This window comes from Drosophila mauritiana, chromosome 3L (genome assembly GCF_004382145.1).
Source record: "Drosophila mauritiana strain mau12 chromosome 3L, ASM438214v1, whole genome shotgun sequence".
Classification (NCBI taxonomy): Eukaryota; Metazoa; Arthropoda; class Insecta; order Diptera; family Drosophilidae; genus Drosophila; species Drosophila mauritiana.
The window spans coordinates 223,336-242,726 of record NC_046669.1 but is presented as its reverse complement, the minus strand read 5'-3'; the positions used below and the strand labels follow the sequence as shown (position 1 = coordinate 242,726).

The following is a 19,391-nucleotide window of genomic DNA, read 5'->3' as shown; positions in this document are numbered from 1 at the left end:
TTATTTGTTATCTGCGAATGAAAAAATGTTTTCAGTATTTCTTATTTATTTGGGTTTCATTCCGATTTTACGGTTAATATTATTTAAATTCCATTGAAGAACAACTCTGCTAAATGTATGAAGGGGATCCAACAGCCATCCTTTATCCTTTATTTCAATACGGCAACTGCCCTTACAGATTTCATCATTTCAGATAAAATGGTACTAGGTGTTGGCTTGGATGTACATATGATTTTCATTGGGTAATAAACTAAATAAGTCGGTATTTATGTCGGTATGGTATTGTATGAATATATTTTATTCTGCATTGCATACATATGTTAGACTCCTCAAGGTTTCTATTACGTCGTACAGCTTTCGTTTATATTATGGTTATCGTTTCGTTTGCTTGTAAATCAAACTACAACATTAATTAATGTGTGCATTTTATTTAAATGCCTTTGGGTATACATAGCAGACAGTTAACGTCGTTACGATTTTTCAGTTTTGAATTAAAAAAATCAATTTTAGTTATTTGCATTGGAGTCAAACAAAATAACACTGGAATTTAAAATAATCGAGTTTGATATCACTTAAACGCGTCCTTTGCGAGCAGCTGCATGTAAATAGAAGAAATTTCGGTTTAGTGGTCTTTGCCATATAACATATTTATGTATGTTAAAACCCCAAATCAATGCAGACCAATTCACCTTTCACCTTTCAATGTGCTATTCAAATTCACAACTAGCCAACTAACCTTTGTCTTTGTTCTTTCGCTGCTCCTTGGCACTTTTGTCCTTGGATTTTCCGGGCTTGCAATTCTTCTTGATGACCCGCGTGGCTTCGCAGGACGGATCACTGCTCGCTTTCAACTTATCAGCTCTAGTCATTTGTCCGGTTGCACATTCCGACCAGGATCCCTTTTCATATCGACATGCTGTTGAAAGGGTTGAGGATGACAATTGGCATAAGTCCTTCTTATAGGCGAACACGAATAGTCCTATCCTATCTTATTACCTTTTTTACATTTCTTCTGGATGGTTCGCGTTTGGTCGCATGCTGGATCGCCCTTCTTTAATGTCAATGTTCTCGAACGCGTATTGGTTTTGGTGTCACACTCAGTCCACGGATTCTTGCCATATCGACACGACAGACCTTGAGGAAAAATAGTAGCACAGTGTATTCTCCCAATCTCCCAATGTCTCTTAAAGGCTCAACCATCCCCCGACTCACCGTCGCTCTTGGTGCCACGTTCATTTCTTATAAGCACTTCGTGATCGTCCTCCTCCCATACTTCTCCTTGTATGGCTGTAGTGGGCTGCGTCTGCTCCGCCACAGGAAGGGCCAAAGGTGTTTCCTGGCCCTCTGTGGTGCCCAGCACCGTGCTGCACATCACCCCCGACCAAGTCACTAGCGATGCCAGGAAAAGCGCGTTGCAATTAATTCTCATGGTGCGACTTCTGCTGCTGCCCACTGTGAAAAAACAACCCATTCCTCAATGAAAAAATATGGTGGATACATTTACGGGAATTGTAGTTAGAAAAATGGCATGTAGCAGATCAATAATGTATCATTTTGAATTGAAAATAACATTTTTGCATTGTAACTGGCATGCCCGTTTGATACAACATACACACACACACGACACATTTGCACCAAGGAAATTCATCAATATTCATGAGTTTGGATTTTTTGTCAATTTTTCCCTTTCGGCACAGGTTGCTAGTTCACTATGGCGCAGTTTATCCTTCTGTTTTGCAAACTAATACTTTTATTTAAATTCCACTTGCACACAACCCATAAAATTGGAGACCAACCGTAAGTTATACACACAGGAAAAACTCCAGACTCAGACACAGCGCAGAATTTGTTTTAAGGACAAATGGTATCAACTGCTCTCGTTGCACGACTCTTCGAAACTGAATGAAATGATATAAGAACAGCAGCATAAAAGGCCACGGCATGTATAATATCTTGCAGGATTTTATGCTCATGAGGAAGCCTGTTCTCTCGATTTTTCCCGTCCAGATTCGCCTTCATGTCCTTTTTGGCCGTTTCTACTGAGAGAGTGCGCACCGGCGCTTGGGCTTTTATCAATGAGCTGCGCAAGTTCTAAACATAAATATTTCACAATCTATTTTTATCCGGAATTATATGATGCTCAACTGGATACAGTGGACCACAATCTAGGCAGAACCAAGTCTGCTTGGGGATAGCGAAAATGTTTATTTACAGAAAGTTATGGGAGAAACCCCACCATTTAGTTCACAATGTCCTGCAAGAAAATGTCGCACGTACATACGTGATGTCGTTCACGTGATGTAATGAAATGCTAGTTCGGTCAATATGTTCTATTTGCATTATCCACGTATGACGCACTGAAATATTTGCTGAAAGCAGACCCCTGCTCCTTAGGAGCAGTATGCCAGCCCCACCCTATTACGATTGGTCTTCGTTGGTCGTCGTGTGCTCCTCAGCGGGCACACCGATGCACCGCCCATGTCTTGACATCAACATACATACATAAATACATACCACATGTCAGGTGCAATTTAAGAACTTCTTTTACCGAATGCATATACAAGTTTGTTCTTAATTTTTGAAACTAGGAATCACCTGTTGGAGAAGTTTCTGAGTATAATTTATAAAGGATTCAAATCTGTGCCTTCTATGCCACAAAATTAAAATGTTTCCATTCTGTTAAAGGTAGCGGGGATTTAATTGGGATTGCAACACCCCATAACCAGCGGCCTGGGGTCAGTACGTAGGCGTTATTGAGTCCAACAGCTGTCATAAAATTTAATAATGCAAATGTAATTAAGAGACCCGGCGTCACGTGTTCATACTGTCAGTCTGCTCTGCAGCCGCACCTCAAACCATGAAATTGATGACGCACCAAGGCAAGTCCTTTATAAAGGAGCATTTATGTACATCCGAAAATTAAATAGTTTGTAATTAATCCCCGTGAATGGCTTTTTGAACATTTTAAGTTACAGGCTTTGGCTTTATATAGTTAAACGTTACTGTCGCCACTGGCGAAGAAGAGGATTGCATCATAGGTCCTGCACAGACTACCTGTAGTAAAAGCCGGTGGTATCTTACCATAGGGTCTGATCGCCACACGCAGCTGTGACGGCTTCAATAATTTGACTCGAGCTTTAGCAATCCATCAAACATGCTCTCCAAACACCATTTCATCTGCAAAGTGCAACTAGTTGACAAACATATCGGGGCCGGCCGGATGATATGTACGCGAAACTACAAAGAACGCTGGGTTCCACTCAGTTGAGCAACCCCATTCATACCGAAGTCTGGGAGGAAACGAACAAAAGCTTCCGGTGAAAAATAGAGGTGAAGTTATCATTGATTCATTGGTCAGTGTTCCGAGCTCGTTTCCATGGTAACTTTGGGGTTCTGGAACATGAGCGAATTAGTATGCATCAGCGCGTAGGTTCCCCAGTGCTTATCAGTTGTTAGATGGCAGTTCATGTCGACAGCCAAATTCGGACTTACATTCTGAGTGGAACGTAAGGAGGAATTTTAACGGATCACATTTCAAAATAAATAAATATATACATATAAAGATCGATCTGCGAAGAAATATTCGCTCCCAATCTGTTTGCTGCTATGAAATCATTTTTTGGTGACGATGTCATTTGATACGCTAGTAAATGATAATTCTGCGAATTCGTCCAAAATGAATATTTATTTGGCTTGGTTCCTGATCTTCAACATTATAGTGTTCCTTGCGCTGTCTGTATCTCTGCCAGTATTGAGCAGCAGCTCGGGGTGTAGTACTATAACTTGTGATCCGTTTCTGCCTGTCTGCGCATCGTCGACAAATGAGCACCAATTCTTCTACAGCATTTGTGAAATGTTGCGGGATGCCTGCCTTACGGGAAAGGGTAAGTTATCCGTTCAGAATTTGAATCATTCGAAAGCTAATTCTCCAACTCAGTAGATTGGAAACCGGATTACTTCAATCACTGCAATGTCAGAAGACTTTAGTCATTTGTATAAGCTCAACTCTTAATTCAAACAATTAGTTTTGTGAATACATACATTTATAATAAAGATGCTTTTAAGTCTTACGTGAATTCTAAGCGACAAACTGCTTGCTAACCTACTAAATAAACAGGCGGCTGGTGAATAGAGCTAGTTAGTGAACTAACTCCGACAGTTTTTGACGCCTAAACTCCTTTCTCGCCTCGTCCAGAAGCACATTGTGCAGCAGATTCCGGTTCTGAGACTGATCCGCCGCCAGCGAAGGGTAGGGATTGCCACGAAGCTCCAGCACAGACCGCCTGTAGTAGATGCCGGGATACTCCCGAGGGGCTTTGTACATGCGAGTGTAGGACACATTGTAGTTCTCATAGCGCGGTACCAGCACCTTGAACAGCTTATGAACCAGTTGCTTTTCCAGCAGCCAATAGTCCGCCAGTTCCATGGTCGCTTGGTGTCGGTCCCCATGGCGTATGGCATTGGAAATGAGCTGCGAGGAGACGAATTTTTAGTTGGACCTTTTGTGTATCATCGGTGGTCTCTTACCAGTTCCGCGTAGCCACGAGCTTCATCGGCACGGTTGTAGAACAGTTCAATACGCTCGTGCTTCACCAACGCAGTGACGGTCTTACGCAGCTTCAGCAGCCGACCTTCCGGGCCATCGGCATTCTTCAGGTGGCGCTTGTTGGGTCTGACCGCTATACGCAGCTGTGACATGAGCTTTGTTACATCGGCTTGATTCATTTTACTCTAGTTTTAGCAATGTTACAAATAAGAAATCACGTAACATTCGCCGAACAGCTGGCGACCCTTTATCGATAGCGATACTCTTTTTTGGCGCCTTGATCTATCGACACTATGGCCTGCAATGTGAACATCTAAGGCTGCCACACAGATGCATTTGAAGTGAAACATACGCACTCGTATACCTAATCAAAATTAGTTTTGGAATAAACAAAAAAGTTTAGAATTAGTGGGAACCTCTCCATAGTTGCTCTGTTAATTTACGAATAAATAAAATTAATACAAATATGAATATAATAAAAATTTCCCAATATAAACGATCACAAATCCCTCTCAATTTTACCATCTTTGATATTTTTCGTAAATTAAGTTGGCCATTAAGAAAAGGTATCAAATGTTTAGCACTAGCTATCGAATAACAAGCACGTCACGAAAATATCGATGCTATCGCGCTGGCTTCCCAGCTCTAGCCAGCAGGGTCACTTCAGTGAAAATTTTTTAGATTTTGAGAGCGGTTCTTCTCTTGGTCGAACTTCATTAGGTTGAAAGCGGTGTTTAGCTCCGAAACGCAATCAACGCAATATTCCGCTATTGAAGCCTAGTGCCACGGCCCTCTGCTAGTATCTCCCCCGCATTCAATCGAAAAATGGCAACAGCAGCGAACAGCGCGACAGCTGCCGGAGCAGCTAAAGACGCCCCGCCAGCGCCTACGAAGTCGTTGTCCGGCATTGTGAAGCAGGTAAGTCAGATTGGTCTGCGGCTCTGGGATGAAACTCGTGGCTAGGATTTCAGTGCGCAGACTCCTTAAAAAGAAATTTCGTCGAAACTAAATGGTACTATCCTCCTATCGGCGTGGCAAACGCGGCAGCCGCCTGCCAAAGCAGCTCTAGTGCAACTCTGACAAGTGTGAGGGAGACGCGTATAGACTCTGTGCGTGTGTGACACGTTGCACACGCTCGTCCGATCCAAAGAAATGAAAGTTATCGTAGGTGCCAAGCTGGCAGATTTTCTTCGACGCGGTGTCTTTGGCGGTAGGTGTTCTGGCTGTTATTGTCACAGACGGACAGCTAACTAGTACGGCCCCATTTACCGGCATCCTAAACTATCTATTGCAAAGCTGTAGTTCTTTTCGCCCGCCCACACACTTGCTGAGAATTGATTTGTCTGCCGAACGGTTCGTTTCTAACCTCCTTGGCGAATACGGAGACCGTGTCGGCACCCAATGCTATTATTTATGAATGTAACTGTCCCTGGGTGTGGGTAGTTCATCATCTACTTTTACTTCTGGGTGGTTTTCTGACCAGCGCCCGAAGTTCACCGGCCGTTTTCAGTCAGCACTTTAGCCAACGACTGTGATAACAACTGAGTTCCCAGCGGCTGTTGAGATTTACGGGCGTAATCTGATTTGGTGACGTTGGCACCCTGCAACCAAAGAATACATCCCGAAATTCATTCAGCCTTGCATTTGGATGACTCCCATTTTCAAAAAAACCTGTTGCTTTTACAGGTAATAGCTGACGCCCTTATCAGCAACACTTATTTGCATGTTACCCCTTAGACTTAGACATTTGGTATTTGCTCCAAATTATAAGACCATTATTTTCTTTTTATGTCGATTTTTTGTATCTAGTAGAGATTTGAGCTGCGCGCTTGCACGATGCCTCCGTTTTGGGCACCCTAAACCGGTTTGGTAACAAGTTTGTTTGGATTAACGGAATGCATTTGCAGTATGAATAAATTCAATAAAATACTTTTGCTCGCATTTTCCATAGGACAAACCAAAAAGGTTTGTGTGCAGGCGCTGTCTATGGGGAACTGCTCATGTTATGTTAGTTTAATAGCACGTCCTTGCTCAGCAGACTTCATTTTTGTATTTAAAAAATATTAAAACAGCTATAAAAGAATTGTCACTTTCACGTGAGCCGATTTAAAATATTATACATATCGATAGTGTGCTTGGTCGCTTAGGACCCAGATCCGATAGGGCGATCGATACCATTCCACCTCTAGTGACCCCACACGTGCATTTTATTTTAACCTCACTCCTCGCTCTAATTCAGGTTCTCTCCGGCGATACGGTAGTTATTCGCGCAACTAAGGGTGCCCCGCCTCCGGAGAAACAAATTACTTTCTCTCATGTCCTTGCCCCGAAGTTGGCCCGTCGTCCTGGCGCTGGCGGAGACGAGACCAAGGATGAGCCCTGGGCCTGGGAGTCGCGGGAGTTCTTGCGTAAAAAGTTGATTGGTGTGGAAGTGACTTTCACGTTTGACAAGCCAGCCAACTCGAACCGGGAGTACGGTTTTGTGTGGATCGGTAAGGACAAGGAGACCGGTGAAAATGTGGTCGAGTCGATTGTCCGAGAGGGCCTGGTGTCGGTCCGCCGAGAGGGACGACCCACAGCCGAGCAGCAAACACTCATCGAGTTGGAGGACCAGGCGCGTGCAGCAGGCCGCGGAAAATGGTCGTCCACCGCAACTGCCGCCGACAAGGTTCGCAACATTAAGTGGTCCCATGAGAATCCCGCACACCTGGTCGACATCTACGGAGGAAACCCCGTCAAGGCGATCATCGAGCACGTGCGCGATGGATCCACCGTCCGAGCATTCTTGCTGCCGGACTTCCACTACATAACGCTAATGATTTCGGGCATCCGTTGTCCTGGAGTGAAGTTGGATGCTGATGGCAAGCCCGACCTGAGTGTAAAGGTGCCGTTTGCTGACGAAGCTCGCTACTATGTGGAAACCCGCCTGTTGCAACGCGATGTGGAAATCCGCCTAGAATCGGTTAACAACTCCAACTTCATTGGCACTATTTTGTATCCCAAGGGAAACATTGCAGAATCACTCCTGCGAGAGGGACTTGCCAAGTGTGTGGACTGGTCAATGGCTGTTATGAAGACAGGTAAGCGCAAAATCTATTAAAGTCAAGTTCGCAGCTCGTTTGCACAGCACAGCACCAAATTGGTAAATAACCTATCGTTGTGCTGTCTACTGTTTCCAATCGGCTGCTAGAAAAACGACGGATTCCAAGAACTTTGCGACTGATCATTGTCGCTGCGTTCATTTCACCCCGACGACATTGAATTCTATTAAGGAGTTTTTTGATTTCAGCTCTAACTAATTAGCGTTTTATTCTTCTTTTCAGGCACTGATAAACTGCGGGCTGCGGAGCGTTTTGCCAAAGAGAAGCGTCTTCGCCAATGGCAGGACTACCAAGCTAAAACTCCTGCTTTCAACTCAAAGGAGAAAGACTTCTCTGGAACAGTGGTGGAAGTCTTCAATGGCGATGCTATTAATGTACGTCTTTCCAATGGACAAGTAAAGAAGGTTTTCTTCTCGTCTATCAGGCCGCCGCGTGACCAACGCGCGGTTGTGGGCACCGATGGCGAGGAAATCGTCAAGGCACCACCTCGCGGAAAAAACTACAGACCACTTTACGAAATTCCACACATGTTCGATGCCCGCGAGTTTCTGCGTAAAAAACTAATTAACAAAAATGTTCAATGCACCCTGGACTACATCTCACCGCCGCGCGAAAACTTCCCTGAGAAATACTGCTATACTGTCTCGATCGGCGGTCAGAACGTGGCTGAGGCAATGGTAGCCAAAGGTTTGGCAACATGTGTTCGCTATCGCCAAGACGACGATCAGAGATCTTCCGCCTATGATCAATTGATCGCGGCCGAACAGCAAGCCATCAAGGGACTGAAGGGACTGCACGCAAAGAAGGATAACGCCACACTGCGAGTTAACGACCTGACTGTTGATCATTCCCGAATTAAAATTCAATACTTGCCATCGTGGCAGCGTGCTCTGCGTACTGAAGCCATTGTAGAGTTTGTCGCCAGCGGATCCCGCCTCCGAATCTTCGTGCCGAAGGACAGTTGCCTGGTCACATTCCTGCTTGCTGGGATTTCATGCCCGCGTTCCTCTCGTCCAGCGCTTAATGGCGTTCCAGCCCAAGAGGGAGAGCCGTTTGGCGACGAGGCTTTGACCTTTACCAGGGAGCGTGTCTTGCAACGCGACGTTTCTGTGCATATCGATACCACCGACAAGGCAGGATCTTCAGTGATTGGTTGGCTCTGGACGGACAGCGGCGCCAACTTGTCAGTTGCTCTTGTAGAAGAGGGTCTTGCGGAAGTGCACTTTAGTGCTGAAAAATCTGAGTACTACCGCCAGTTGAAGAGTGCTGAAGACCGTGCCAAGGCCGCCAAAAAGAACATCTGGACAAACTACGTGGAAGAAGTGCCTAAAGAAAAAACTGTCACCGAGGAAGAGAAGGAGGACAAGGTAGTGGCGGATCGTAAAGTCAACTACGAGAACGTCATTGTCACTGAGATCACCGAAACTCTGACATTCTTCGCGCAATCCGTGGAGAGCGGATCCAAGCTAGAGTCGCTTATGAGCAAGCTTCACGCCGACTTCCAGTCCAACCCACCCATCGCTGGATCGTACACGCCAAAGCGTGGTGACCTGGTGGCCGCTCAGTTTACACTTGATAATCAGTGGTACCGTGCCAAGGTGGAACGCGTGCAGGGCAGCAATGCTACCGTCCTGTACATCGATTATGGAAATAAGGAGGTAAGTGTCGCTTTGAATAATATTTATATCTCTGCAAGTTCCTTAGATCCGTTTCCGGCTTGAAGTGAAACGCATGAGTCATAAGCTTGCCAAATTAAATAGGCTTCATCGAATGACTATACGATTCGTGATGGCGTAAGCAAACCCTACAGCTGCGTTAAATGTGTTCACCGTTTCAAGTCGTGTGGCATCCTCTTCAACGGTACAAAGGTAGTTCCATATTTTTTGGGTCAACCATTGTCCAAAGTAGCAGGACTAAAATACGCAAGAAACAAAAACGCTAAGTAGCTGGGGGCGCCAGAACCACGCTTCAAAAGTATTCGAGTTGCGACACACTCACTCCTAAACCATTGTGATTTTTTCTGGCAGTATTAACACTCGTTTCCATTTTTAGACACTTCCGACCAACCGTTTGGCAGCCCTGCCACCAGCCTTCAGCAGCGAAAAGCCCTACGCCACGGAGTATGCTTTGGCCTTAGTCGCCCTGCCAACTGACAACGAAGATAAGGAAGAAGCCTTGCGTGCCTTTTCCGAAGACGTTTTGAACCATAAGGTTCAACTCAATGTCGAGCTGAAGGTGACTGGGTCGCCGCACTTGGCCACTCTTCGCGATCCAACTACTAAAGTCGATTTTGGAAAGCAGCTTGTAGCCGAGGGCCTTGTTCTGGCTGAAAAGCGCGGGGAGCGGAAGCTCAAGGAACTAGTGGACCAGTACAAAGCCGCGCAGGAAGCTGCTCGGGTCGCGCATCTGGCCATCTGGAAGTACGGTGACATAACGCAAGATGATGCGCCCGAGTTCCGCTAAAAGATGGCTGGAAACGTGGAGTAGGCCTGTGGCGTGGAGCGCGTTGCTAGCCGAAAAGATTGTCTGCCACATACCCGCCCTTTATATACATAACAACAAGCAACAACTTAAAGAATATGAAATTACTAATTCTATCTATACACCAATATATATGATACATATACCACATTGGAAATACACAAATACATACATATGAGCAATGGCATGGAAGAACACGGTACACTTTTTGTATGCTTTAAGCAGCTGGCAAATTATTATTTGGTCTTCTAGTTTTCCTATCATGATACTTTAAATAAATATTTGACACAACATAGCAACAATTGGAACGTTTTTAAAATGCGTGCCCTTCATAAAATACAATAACCAAAAAGAGTGCACCCTCTGATTGTGTGAAGTGTTCCAAACTTGTAAACCTCAACATTCATCTTTTAAATTTGAAAATTTTATGTTTTTGTAAAGTGTTTTTGCATTACTGAGTAAATACAATTAAATAATTTTTTAAAAACGAAAGCAGTTCACTTCTTTAGCGCTGCTCCAGTGAATCTACCTTCTCGATCACACTTTCAATACTAAAATCCTTTGGGATCTTAAGGGTTTTTTGCCGGTCCAGTAAGGCCTGTTTTGTTGCAAGCTGTTGGCCGTTTCGCTGCATAAGCACGATGTCCGGGATGAGCCGCTCTTCCGCAGCAGCTTTAAATCTGCAGAAGAAAGGTTTTGGTCAGGGATTCAACCCTTAACGGGATTGGTTCACCAATACCTCTCCAACATAACTACGTCCCTAGTCGCCTCTTCGATGGAAGACAGAATCCGCTGCAGCTCTACACGTTGCTGCACTCTGGTCTGCCGGTTTTCAATGCATTCCCTCTTCTTGGCACAATAGAAATCGCGCAAGTAGTTTAGATTGAAGTCGTGGATGTGCAAAAGTGAATAATATTGGGCGCATTTGTCAAGGAGCGCCAGGTCGTCGTCCGAGAAATCGCCCAACTCGACGCTTGCCAGCTTTAACTGGTCATCAAAGTGCTGGCCTAGACTCATCAATGAATTGACTTCCTCTTGGATCTTCAAGTTCTCTGCATCGTAATAATAATTAGTTGTATACCTAGTGTTTTTTAAATTAACTCACGCATTTTAACTGGAGATGACAAGCTATCGATGGCCCCGAAAAAGATACTACCGCTTTGCTCAAACGCAGGCGTGTAGGCAGCCGGCTAAAAATCAATTTGGACTAAGTTGGCAGGACTTTGTTTTTCTTCGCCACTAATCGTATCCCCAGGTTTCCCTTGTTTTTGTGCTCGTAATCCGATTGTGCTTATAGCCGCCTTACGTACAGATATCGATAATTTCTACAGAATTTCAGGGCTACATAGCAATGCCCACCAATTGCTTTTGTTGAATTGAAATTTAAGAGACGAGCGATTAAAGTAACAAATATCAGAGTTTTTCTAATTATAACGGTTCTATGCCTAATATCATTAAAAATAACACTTAAATTCGTGGTTCGATTACTTGGGCAGTGTGACCGCGTCTCGAAAAATGAAAAATGCTGTTGCCTCAAGAGAATGAAGAAATAGTTATCAATTTTTCGCTAGTTCATAAAATCGATTTGTACTGCTATTTTTCTTTGTTTACTTTAATTGTGCAAATTCGTAAAAGACATTCGTAATATCGTGTTTTCTAACTAACCCAAAGTACTGGTGCTGCACAAGTACAAATGTATTTATTTGCGTCGGCAAAATGTGAAATACAATAAATGGCAAATCGATCGATTTTTGACAACGAAGTGGGAAAGTAGCGGTGTCTGGGTGTGTTTGTGTACTGCGACCAGCCAAAGTTTAGACGAATCCTCCAAGGAAGAGGATAGAACAAAACCCTGAAGCCACTCTTATCATCTACCATGGAGCACACTGCCTCGCTGCCTGGCTACGTCCGCGAGAAGCTCGCCGAACTGGACTTAGAGCTGTCGGAAGGTATACCCATTTGAAATAGAGCCCGTTTGTAGTACACACAAAAATAAAATATTGTTAATGTGCGGCGACTGAGTTGTAGAAAATCGCGTGGAAACTGGCAGACGTAGTCTGGTCTGATTGAAGTCATTGGGTACTTGTCGCCCCCAATTGGGATTACAAGTGCTGTTCTCGGCTTTTGCTTCGCTGAAAGCTGCCCACATGTAGTCGGGGACCGACCAATTAAAAGAAAAGTGTGTGTGTTGTGTTGTGTGCAGTGGCTTTCAGCATGAGTACATGATTCAGTCGCTATTACACGCTTTTCCAATAACGACAAGGCCCAGCGGACATATTAATCGTTAAGAAAACATTCCCATCCGCTTTTCTAGGTGACATTACGCAGAAAGGCTACGAAAAGAAGAGGGCGAAGCTGTTGCAGCCGTTCCTTAAAAAACCAGAAGGTATGTTTGAAAACTTTGTTATTTGGTCGTTTGGTCGTCACCAGCTAGCTTTTGATCCTTTTGTTGTGCACAGGCGACAAAGTGAAAAGTACGCCGCCACCGCCATACTACAACGTTAAAAATGCCAACAACAGCACCAACCACGGAAACATCAATAACGACGGCGTCATTGTGTCCAGCGAGGGCTACAGCTATGTGACTGAAGTGCCCTCCCTGTCCTCCTCGCAGCAAAGACATTCCAAAAAAATCGACTTCCATCAGCCAGCCGCCATGAGCTTGTCATCGACACCTCAGAGCGGAAATGCTGGGGCTCCCGGCTACGAAAATATGCGACCGCAGGGTGGAGCAGTCGGCGATCCCGGGTATCAGAACACTCGCGAACCAAGTGCTTTTCAGAACCAACAGTCAACTAATAATAGTCAGCATCGTCAACGACGCACACAGCGCAAAGTGACGCACAATGAGAAGCGTTATCATTCTGGTTAGTAGAACAAGTTACAGCAATAACATTTTACTCTGATCATCTGACCCCCAGAAGTACGACAAGAGGCTGTGCAACAGGCCCTTGCAGCTCTCAAGGGACGACCAAAACCCAGCCTTCCAATGCCATCGAAGCGCACATCTGTATTAAACCGCAGCCCTGGGTGCAATGATGAGCTGGACTCATCGACGGATGACGAATCCATACCCGAGGAGACAATTTCCCCCGACAAGGAGTACAATTATCCGCGGGATCATATAAGCAATAGCATACTGCCACCAGAACCGATAATTAAACCTCCAATTCGTGAATCATCGATGGGTTCACAGCAGCATGCGAGGCCAGACCTAAAACAGAACCAAATTCCAAATCAGAAGTATACGGCACCGAATAGCGCTCCAGAAAGGCGACCACCGCAAAACTTACCTCCACTTGTGAGTAATATAATAATAATACATTTAAAGAAGAAAAAAGCTAGCTTCGACAATATTGCAGTATATATTATTGTTATACTGTTCCGATGTGAACAAATTAAAATCGAAATATATGTATTAAACGAATTATACTCTTTAACTAATGTATAAAAAGTTAAAACTCATGATAAGAATCAACGAAGCTATGATTTTATTCTAATAGATTGCTTTTTAGAATTGAATATAAACGTTGGCAGATTGCAGAAAGTTGTATTAATTAAACTAAATATTTAATTACACACAGCCAACTTCAGAACCTTTAAGTTCGGACTGTCCGCCGATTGCATACAAGCGAGAGAATGACTTTTCGGACAAAGCGTATAAACAAAAACAATGTAAGTAATTTAAGAAACAGCGGATTTAAGTAAATTCCATTAAAGCGTAGTTTGTGTTTTTTGTGTGATTTTCATAATGTAATTATCGTTTGTTTTTAGACAACGCTCCCGACATCACACAGTTTAATAATGCTCATCGTGCTGCGGATCGAGTGACTCGATATGTTAATGTTTCTCAAAATGAACTGAACGAGACAGATGCCAATGGAAAGTGGAAAGTATCGGCTAAGATTCAGCAACTGCTTAACACCCTTAAAAGACCCAAGCGTCGCCCACTACCGGAGTTCTATGAGGATAACGACATTGAACTGGAGATTGCTGCCAATACGAAGGATCCCAATGCTCCCAAACCGGAGGGCAGCACAATGACTCCTGTGCAAGGCGAGCAGTTATCCATACCTGCAGGACTTCCAAGAACGCTCGAATGCGCACTCCAACGATATGGCACAAACTCGTTTAAAAGTCCAATGGCTACAGTGCTCGATCCGAATGGGAAGATAACAACTACCTTAACATATGGCAAGCTACTTTCGCGCGCACAAAAGATTGCCCATGCTTTGTCCACAAAAATATTTAGCAAGGGTCCTGAGCAAGTAACTCTGAAGCCCGGCGATCGTGTTGCCCTGGTTTACCCTAATAATGACCCCTTAAGGTTAGTATGTGTATTGGCATTCCTTCGAAATTCGTTCGTTTCAAGTCTCTAAAGAGCAACACAAATCTTTGATGTATTTTAAGTTGTATCCAATATTAATTAGATAAATTACAGTTTCATTACAGCCTGGTATGGGTGTATGTTTCGGGGGTTAGTACCCCTTCCAATAGAATTGCCGCTGTCTAGCTCGGATACACCTCCGCAGCAAGTGGGATTCTTATTGAGTTCTTGTGGCATAACTGTGGCTCTTACCTCAGAAGCTTGCTTAAAAGGTCTTCCTAAATCAACCACCACGGGGGAAATAGCAAAATTAAAGGGCTGGCCACGCTTGCAGTGGTTTGTGACTGAGCATTTACCTAAGCCGCCCAAAGAATTCAACGTTGGCAATTTACGGGCCGATGATTCGGCTGCAGCTTATATAGAATACACGACAGATAAGGAAGGCAGTGTTATGGGTAAGTGCAACATATATCAGCATCCAAATATTTATAAATAATTATTTAATCTGTTTTACAGGAGTCACTGTTACTCGCGCAGCGATGATCAATCATTGCCGTGCTTTGACTATGGCCTGCCATTATACCGAAGGCGAAACAATTGTGTGTGTCTTGGACTTCAAGCGTGAAGTTGGACTATGGCATTCGGTCTTGACATCCGTTCTGAATGGCATGCACGTTATTTTCATACCCTACGCATTGATGAAATTGCGTCCGTCAAGCTGGATGCAATTAATAACAAAACACCGAGCTTCTTGTTGCTTGGTTAAGAGTCGTGATCTACATTGGGGACTACTCGCTACTAAAGATCATAAGGATATATCGCTTTCCTCTCTACGTATGTTGCTGGTAGCCGATGGAGCCAACCCCTGGTCGTTATCCTCATGTGACCAGTTCTTGAGTGTTTTTCAAGCTAAAGGATTACGCTCAGATGCAATTTGTCCATGTGCCAGTAGCTCTGAAGTATTTACTGTTTCCCTTCGGCGTCCTGGGCGAGGATCTTGTGGATTTAGTCCGTCAGCTACTGGACGTGGTGTGCTTTCAATGGCAGCACTATCACATGGAGTTGTACGCGTTGACAGTGAAGACTCATTAACATCACTCACTTTGCAGGACTGTGGTCAAGTTATGCCAGCAGCACAAATGGTGGTGGTTCGATCGGAAGGACCCCCTGTGCTGTGCAAAACCGATCAAGTCGGCGAAATATGCGTTACTAGCGGATCCACAAGCGCCAGCTATTTTGGTCTCGACGGAATGACAAATTCAACTTTCAAGGTTCAGCCTTTATTGGAAGAATTGGAACAACCAAAAGATGGAAATGGCACGGTGAACATTATTTCCAAACCAATTGGCGAAGACTTTTACGTTAGATCAGGCCTACTGGGCTTTCTTGGTCCGGGAGGGTTGGTCTTTGTGTGCGGGTCCCGCGATGGGCTGATGACCGTTACCGGTAGAAAGCACAATGCGGATGACATTATTGCCACAGTGTTAGCTGTGGAACCCATGCGGTTTATTTACCGAGGACGCATTGCTGTATTTAGCATTAAGGTTTTGCGCGACGAACGCGTGTGCGTCATTGCTGAGCAACGTCCGGACTGCTCAGAGGAAGAAAGTTTCCAATGGATGTCACGTGTTCTGCAAGCAGTAGACTCCATTCACCAAGTTGGAATTTACTGCCTGGCATTGGTTCCACCGAATCATTTGCCAAAGACTCCTCTTGGTGGCATACATTTATGCGAAGCACGACGAAGGTTCTTGGAGGGATCTCTCCACCCAGCGAATGTTTTAATGTGCCCACATACATGTGTTACCAATCTACCAAAGCCACGGGAGCTACATCAAGGTAAGTTCTTCGCATACTTGATTTTAAAGAATTGATACAAATTGGCTTTTTGGACTTTCTGTGCTTTATTTACCTTAATAAAATACAAATATTGCTTTCCTCTATTTTTAACCACCAACCCTTCAACAATGCTGCGATTACTTCTATGACCACAACAACACTCACTGCAAAAACCAAATAACAACACTGTATTATATCGACAACAAACACAAATGCCAACATAACTAATGAAATCGCATAAATTAATCACTTCTGTAATGAATCCTTGTACAAAACCGATAAATCATTCTACTACTAACCATTCCTCAAACAAATAAGGTGTGCAAACTGCCGCAAAATTAAGCTCATCATCTGGATGTGGTATTACAGACACGGGTGTAGGACCAGCCTCTGTGATGGTTGGAAATTTAGTTCAGGGCAATCGCCTTGCTGAAGCCCATGGACGGGATGTTGGCCTAGCAGAAGATTGCGAAAGAAAGGTTGGTTAACATGTCTAATGTCAAAAATTGCGACTAAAAAACTGTCAAACTTCAACAGCCACAACTGATAACAGGTGTGTTGCGTTGGCGAGCAAACACGTCCCCCGATCATATAATATTTACACTGCTAAACTCCAAGGGTAAGTTTGGTTCCTTTTTAAAAGAAACGAATTCTAGACTTGCGCTTTAGGTGCCATCGCGAAAACACTGACATGCTCTGAGTTGCATAAGCGGGCAGAGAAAATAGCGGCATTGTTACAAGAACGAGGAAGAATTGAGCCAGGAGACCACGTTGGTAAGGTTTTCTATGTACACACTATAGGAATGCTAATATAGTCCGATTTTCCCGCAGCGCTTATATTTCCTCCAGGTCTCGATTTGCTGTGCGCATTTTATGGATGCCTATATTTGGGTGCAATACCAATTACCATTCGGCCTCCACATCCACAAAATTTAAATACCACATTACCCACTGTTCGGATGATTGTTGATGTCTCTAAAAGTGGCATTGTACTCTCCATACAGCCGATTATTAAGTTACTCAAATCTCGAGAGGCAGCAACCTCTATTGACCCAAAGACATGGCCTCCTATATTAGATATTGATGACAACCCGAAACGCAAATATGCGGGCATAGCCACGGTCTCCTTTGACTCTAGCGCCTATTTGGACTTTAGCGTATCAACTTGTGGACGTCTTAGCGGTGTTAACATCACGCATCGGTACATAGGTCGAATTGAGTTTTAACGAAATGTGTGTATTCAATTTTTGTCTATCTAACAGATCTCTCTCTAGTCTGTGCGCCAGTTTAAAATTGGCTTGTGAGCTGTATCCTTCTCGACATGTTGCTTTATGTTTGGATCCGTACTGCGGCCTTGGATTTGTTATGTGGACTCTTATCGGAGTATATAGTGGCCACCATTCTATACTTATCGCGCCCTACGAGGTCGAAGCAAATCCCAGTTTATGGCTGTCAACTCTATCTCAACACCGCGTTCGCGACACGTTCTGTTCATATGGTGTAATAGAGTTATGCACAAAAGCTCTCAGCAATTCTATACCTTCCTTAAAGCAACGAAACATAGATTTGAGATGCGTACGGACGTGTGTCGTGGTGGCAGAAGAGCGTCCCAGAGTGCAACTGACCCAGCAGTTCTGCAAGCTCTTTCAAGCCCTTGGTCTGAATACGCGCTGCGTGTCAACTTCGTTTGGGTGTCGTGTAAATCCGGCCATCTGTGTCCAAGGGGCTAGTTCTGCAGAGAGTGCTCAAGTGTACGTAGATATGAGAGCATTGCGAAATAATCGTGTCGCTTTGGTGGAGCGTGGAGCGCCAAATTCGTTGTGTGTAATTGAATCAGGTAAACTTTTACCGGGCGTAAAAGTGATAATAGCAAATCCCGAAACCAAGGGCCACTGTGGCGACTCGCATTTGGGAGAAATCTGGGTAACAATTTACAAACTGCTTAATCATCCTATCAATACTAATTTATTAAGTTTTCCTAAGGTTCAAGCTCCTCATAACGCAAATGGTTACTTTACAATTTACGGGGACGAAACTGACTACAATGATCACTTCAACGCAAAATTGGTAACTGGGGCCACCTCCGAGCTATATGCACGTACTGGATATTTAGGATTCTTACGCCGCACCGAATGCTCGCAATCAGCATCACTGCTTGACGAGACCACACCAAGTGTGGCAAGTCGCGATAGTGATACAGAATCTTTGAATTCGATAAGTCAATTGCAACTAAATTTTTCAAATGTTTCCTTGGGTGGAAATTCCGAGCATAGCCTGGTAGGCGGCGCAAGCAATGCTAATGATCAAGAACTACACGACGCAGTGTATGTAGTGGGAGCTGTTGATGAAGTGATCTCTTTACGTGGCATGAACTATCACCCAATTGATATCGAAAATTCGGTAATGCGCTGTCACAAAAAAATAGCTGAGTGGTAAGATTTGAAAGACGCGCTTTTTGAAAAAATCACACATTATTTTTTTTAATCAGCGCCGTTTTCACCTGGACAAACCTATTAGTCGTTGTTGTCGAGTTGGACGGCAATGAATCAGAAGCTTTGGATTTGGTTCCCTTGGTCACAAACACAGTATTAGAAGATCATCAGCTTATAGTAGGCGTTGTAGTGGTTGTTGATCCAGGTTTGTGATACATTTTTTTATAATGATAATTATTCATTTTGGGAACTTTTGTTTCTAGGTGTGGTGCCTATTAATAGTCGGGGCGAAAAGCAACGGATGCATTTACGGGATGGTTTTCTAGCCGACCAACTGGATCCCATATACGTAGCATATAACATGTAAATACACAATTATTCTTATGATGAAATCGCCGTATTAAGAAACGTTAGAAAACGTTGTCTTCGTATCATAATTCAAAACAATCGCAATCGACAAGAAACAGAAATGGCTCATTTTGGTAACGCACGCATAATTACACATTTCCTTTTAGAGTATTAGCAAAGATGGTAAAACATTCTTACAATAAAATGACTATTTAACTTTATATGACCATATAAGTGACAGCAAACATTTAATATTTAATAGTATTTATATAAGTTTAAATAAACCACAATTTACACAAAGTTGAGTTTTCACAAAT

General features: G+C 43.9%; 6 protein-coding genes across 9 annotated transcripts; 3 read left to right on the top strand and 3 right to left on the bottom strand.

The window, feature by feature from the left end:
- Positions 1–116: 116 nt before the first annotated feature.
- Positions 117–1,908, bottom strand: LOC117141640. The gene is made up of 5 exons (XM_033305195.1): positions 1,797–1,908; positions 1,213–1,452; positions 997–1,134; positions 737–916; positions 117–595 (listed from the first exon to the last, which is right to left on the bottom strand). Exons 2-5 carry the CDS (start codon positions 1,427–1,429, stop codon positions 573–575), a joined length of 558 nt encoding a protein of 185 aa, XP_033161086.1. The 5' UTR covers positions 1,430–1,452; positions 1,797–1,908; the 3' UTR covers positions 117–572.
- Positions 1,909–3,602: 1,694 nt separating this feature from the next.
- Positions 3,603–3,987, top strand: LOC117139157. Its single transcript, XM_033301316.1, has 2 exons — positions 3,603–3,884; positions 3,941–3,987. Exons 1-2 carry the CDS (start codon positions 3,629–3,631, stop codon positions 3,985–3,987), a joined length of 303 nt encoding a protein of 100 aa, XP_033157207.1. The 5' UTR covers positions 3,603–3,628.
- On the bottom strand, positions 3,667–4,810 carry LOC117141643 (39S ribosomal protein L17, mitochondrial). The gene is made up of 2 exons (XM_033305217.1): positions 4,528–4,810; positions 3,667–4,471 (listed from the first exon to the last, which is right to left on the bottom strand). Exons 1-2 carry the CDS (start codon positions 4,723–4,725, stop codon positions 4,139–4,141), a joined length of 531 nt encoding a protein of 176 aa, XP_033161108.1. The 5' UTR covers positions 4,726–4,810; the 3' UTR covers positions 3,667–4,138.
- A 394-nt stretch (positions 4,811–5,204) lies between these two features.
- Positions 5,205–10,419, top strand: LOC117141634 (staphylococcal nuclease domain-containing protein 1). The gene is made up of 4 exons (XM_033305187.1): positions 5,205–5,464; positions 6,786–7,626; positions 7,870–9,305; positions 9,700–10,419. The coding sequence occupies exons 1-4, from the start codon at positions 5,372–5,374 to the stop codon at positions 10,108–10,110; spliced, it is 2,781 nt and encodes a 926-aa protein (XP_033161078.1). The 5' UTR covers positions 5,205–5,371; the 3' UTR covers positions 10,111–10,419.
- On the bottom strand, positions 10,218–11,394 carry LOC117141651 (augmin complex subunit wac). The gene is made up of 3 exons (XM_033305225.1): positions 11,234–11,394; positions 10,868–11,180; positions 10,218–10,808 (listed from the first exon to the last, which is right to left on the bottom strand). The coding sequence occupies exons 1-3, from the start codon at positions 11,235–11,237 to the stop codon at positions 10,634–10,636; spliced, it is 492 nt and encodes a 163-aa protein (XP_033161116.1). The 5' UTR covers positions 11,238–11,394; the 3' UTR covers positions 10,218–10,633.
- Positions 11,395–11,684: 290 nt separating this feature from the next.
- Positions 11,685–19,374, top strand: LOC117141633 (disco-interacting protein 2). 4 transcript variants are annotated; one of them, XM_033305186.1, is made up of 16 exons: positions 11,685–12,077; positions 12,443–12,514; positions 12,588–12,995; positions 13,053–13,429; positions 13,713–13,803; positions 13,903–14,455; positions 14,570–14,910; positions 14,972–16,294; positions 16,664–16,773; positions 16,832–16,913; positions 16,964–17,068; positions 17,126–17,495; positions 17,557–18,217; positions 18,278–18,726; positions 18,783–18,931; positions 18,990–19,374. In XM_033305186.1, exons 1-16 carry the CDS (start codon positions 12,005–12,007, stop codon positions 19,091–19,093), a joined length of 5,268 nt encoding a protein of 1,755 aa, XP_033161077.1. In that variant the 5' UTR covers positions 11,685–12,004; the 3' UTR covers positions 19,094–19,374. The 4 variants fall into 4 exon arrangements, with proteins under 4 accessions (XP_033161077.1, XP_033161074.1, XP_033161076.1 ...); XM_033305183.1 differs by having other exon boundaries at positions 16,613–16,773; XM_033305185.1 differs by having other exon boundaries at positions 13,050–13,429.
- The last annotated feature ends 17 nt before the right edge of the window (positions 19,375–19,391 follow it).

Bases quoted from the DNA above. Each gene is read 5' to 3' on its own strand.
- LOC117139157 (XM_033301316.1), top strand. From the start codon at position 3,629: ATGTCATTTGATACGCTAGTAAATGATAATTCTGCGAATTCGTCCAAA. The intron at 3,885-3,940 runs GTAAGTTATCCG...CCAACTCAGTAG, and splicing joins TGCCTGCCTTACGGGAAAGG to ATTGGAAACCGGATTACTTC.
- LOC117141643 (XM_033305217.1), bottom strand. From the start codon at position 4,725: ATGAATCAAGCCGATGTAACAAAGCTCATGTCACAGCTGCGTATAGCG. The intron at 4,472-4,527 runs GTAAGAGACCAC...GTCTCCTCGCAG, and splicing joins CTCGTGGCTACGCGGAACTG to CTCATTTCCAATGCCATACG.
- LOC117141640 (XM_033305195.1), bottom strand. From the start codon at position 1,429: ATGAGAATTAATTGCAACGCGCTTTTCCTGGCATCGCTAGTGACTTGG. The intron at 1,135-1,212 runs GTGAGTCGGGGG...TTTTTCCTCAAG, and splicing joins ACGTGGCACCAAGAGCGACG to GTCTGTCGTGTCGATATGGC. The intron at 917-996 runs GTAATAAGATAG...CCCTTTCAACAG, and splicing joins CCAGAAGAAATGTAAAAAAG to CATGTCGATATGAAAAGGGA.
- LOC117141634 (XM_033305187.1), top strand. From the start codon at position 5,372: ATGGCAACAGCAGCGAACAGCGCGACAGCTGCCGGAGCAGCTAAAGAC. The intron at 5,465-6,785 runs GTAAGTCAGATT...GCTCTAATTCAG, and splicing joins TGTCCGGCATTGTGAAGCAG to GTTCTCTCCGGCGATACGGT. The intron at 9,306-9,699 runs GTAAGTGTCGCT...TTCCATTTTTAG, and splicing joins TCGATTATGGAAATAAGGAG to ACACTTCCGACCAACCGTTT.
- LOC117141651 (XM_033305225.1), bottom strand. The intron at 10,809-10,867 runs GTATTGGTGAAC...TTTCTTCTGCAG, and splicing joins GACGTAGTTATGTTGGAGAG to ATTTAAAGCTGCTGCGGAAG.
- LOC117141633 (XM_033305182.1), top strand. From the start codon at position 12,005: ATGGAGCACACTGCCTCGCTGCCTGGCTACGTCCGCGAGAAGCTCGCC. The intron at 12,996-13,049 runs GTTAGTAGAACA...TCTGACCCCCAG, and splicing joins TGAGAAGCGTTATCATTCTG to AAGTACGACAAGAGGCTGTG. The intron at 13,430-13,712 runs GTGAGTAATATA...AATTACACACAG, and splicing joins CGCAAAACTTACCTCCACTT to CCAACTTCAGAACCTTTAAG.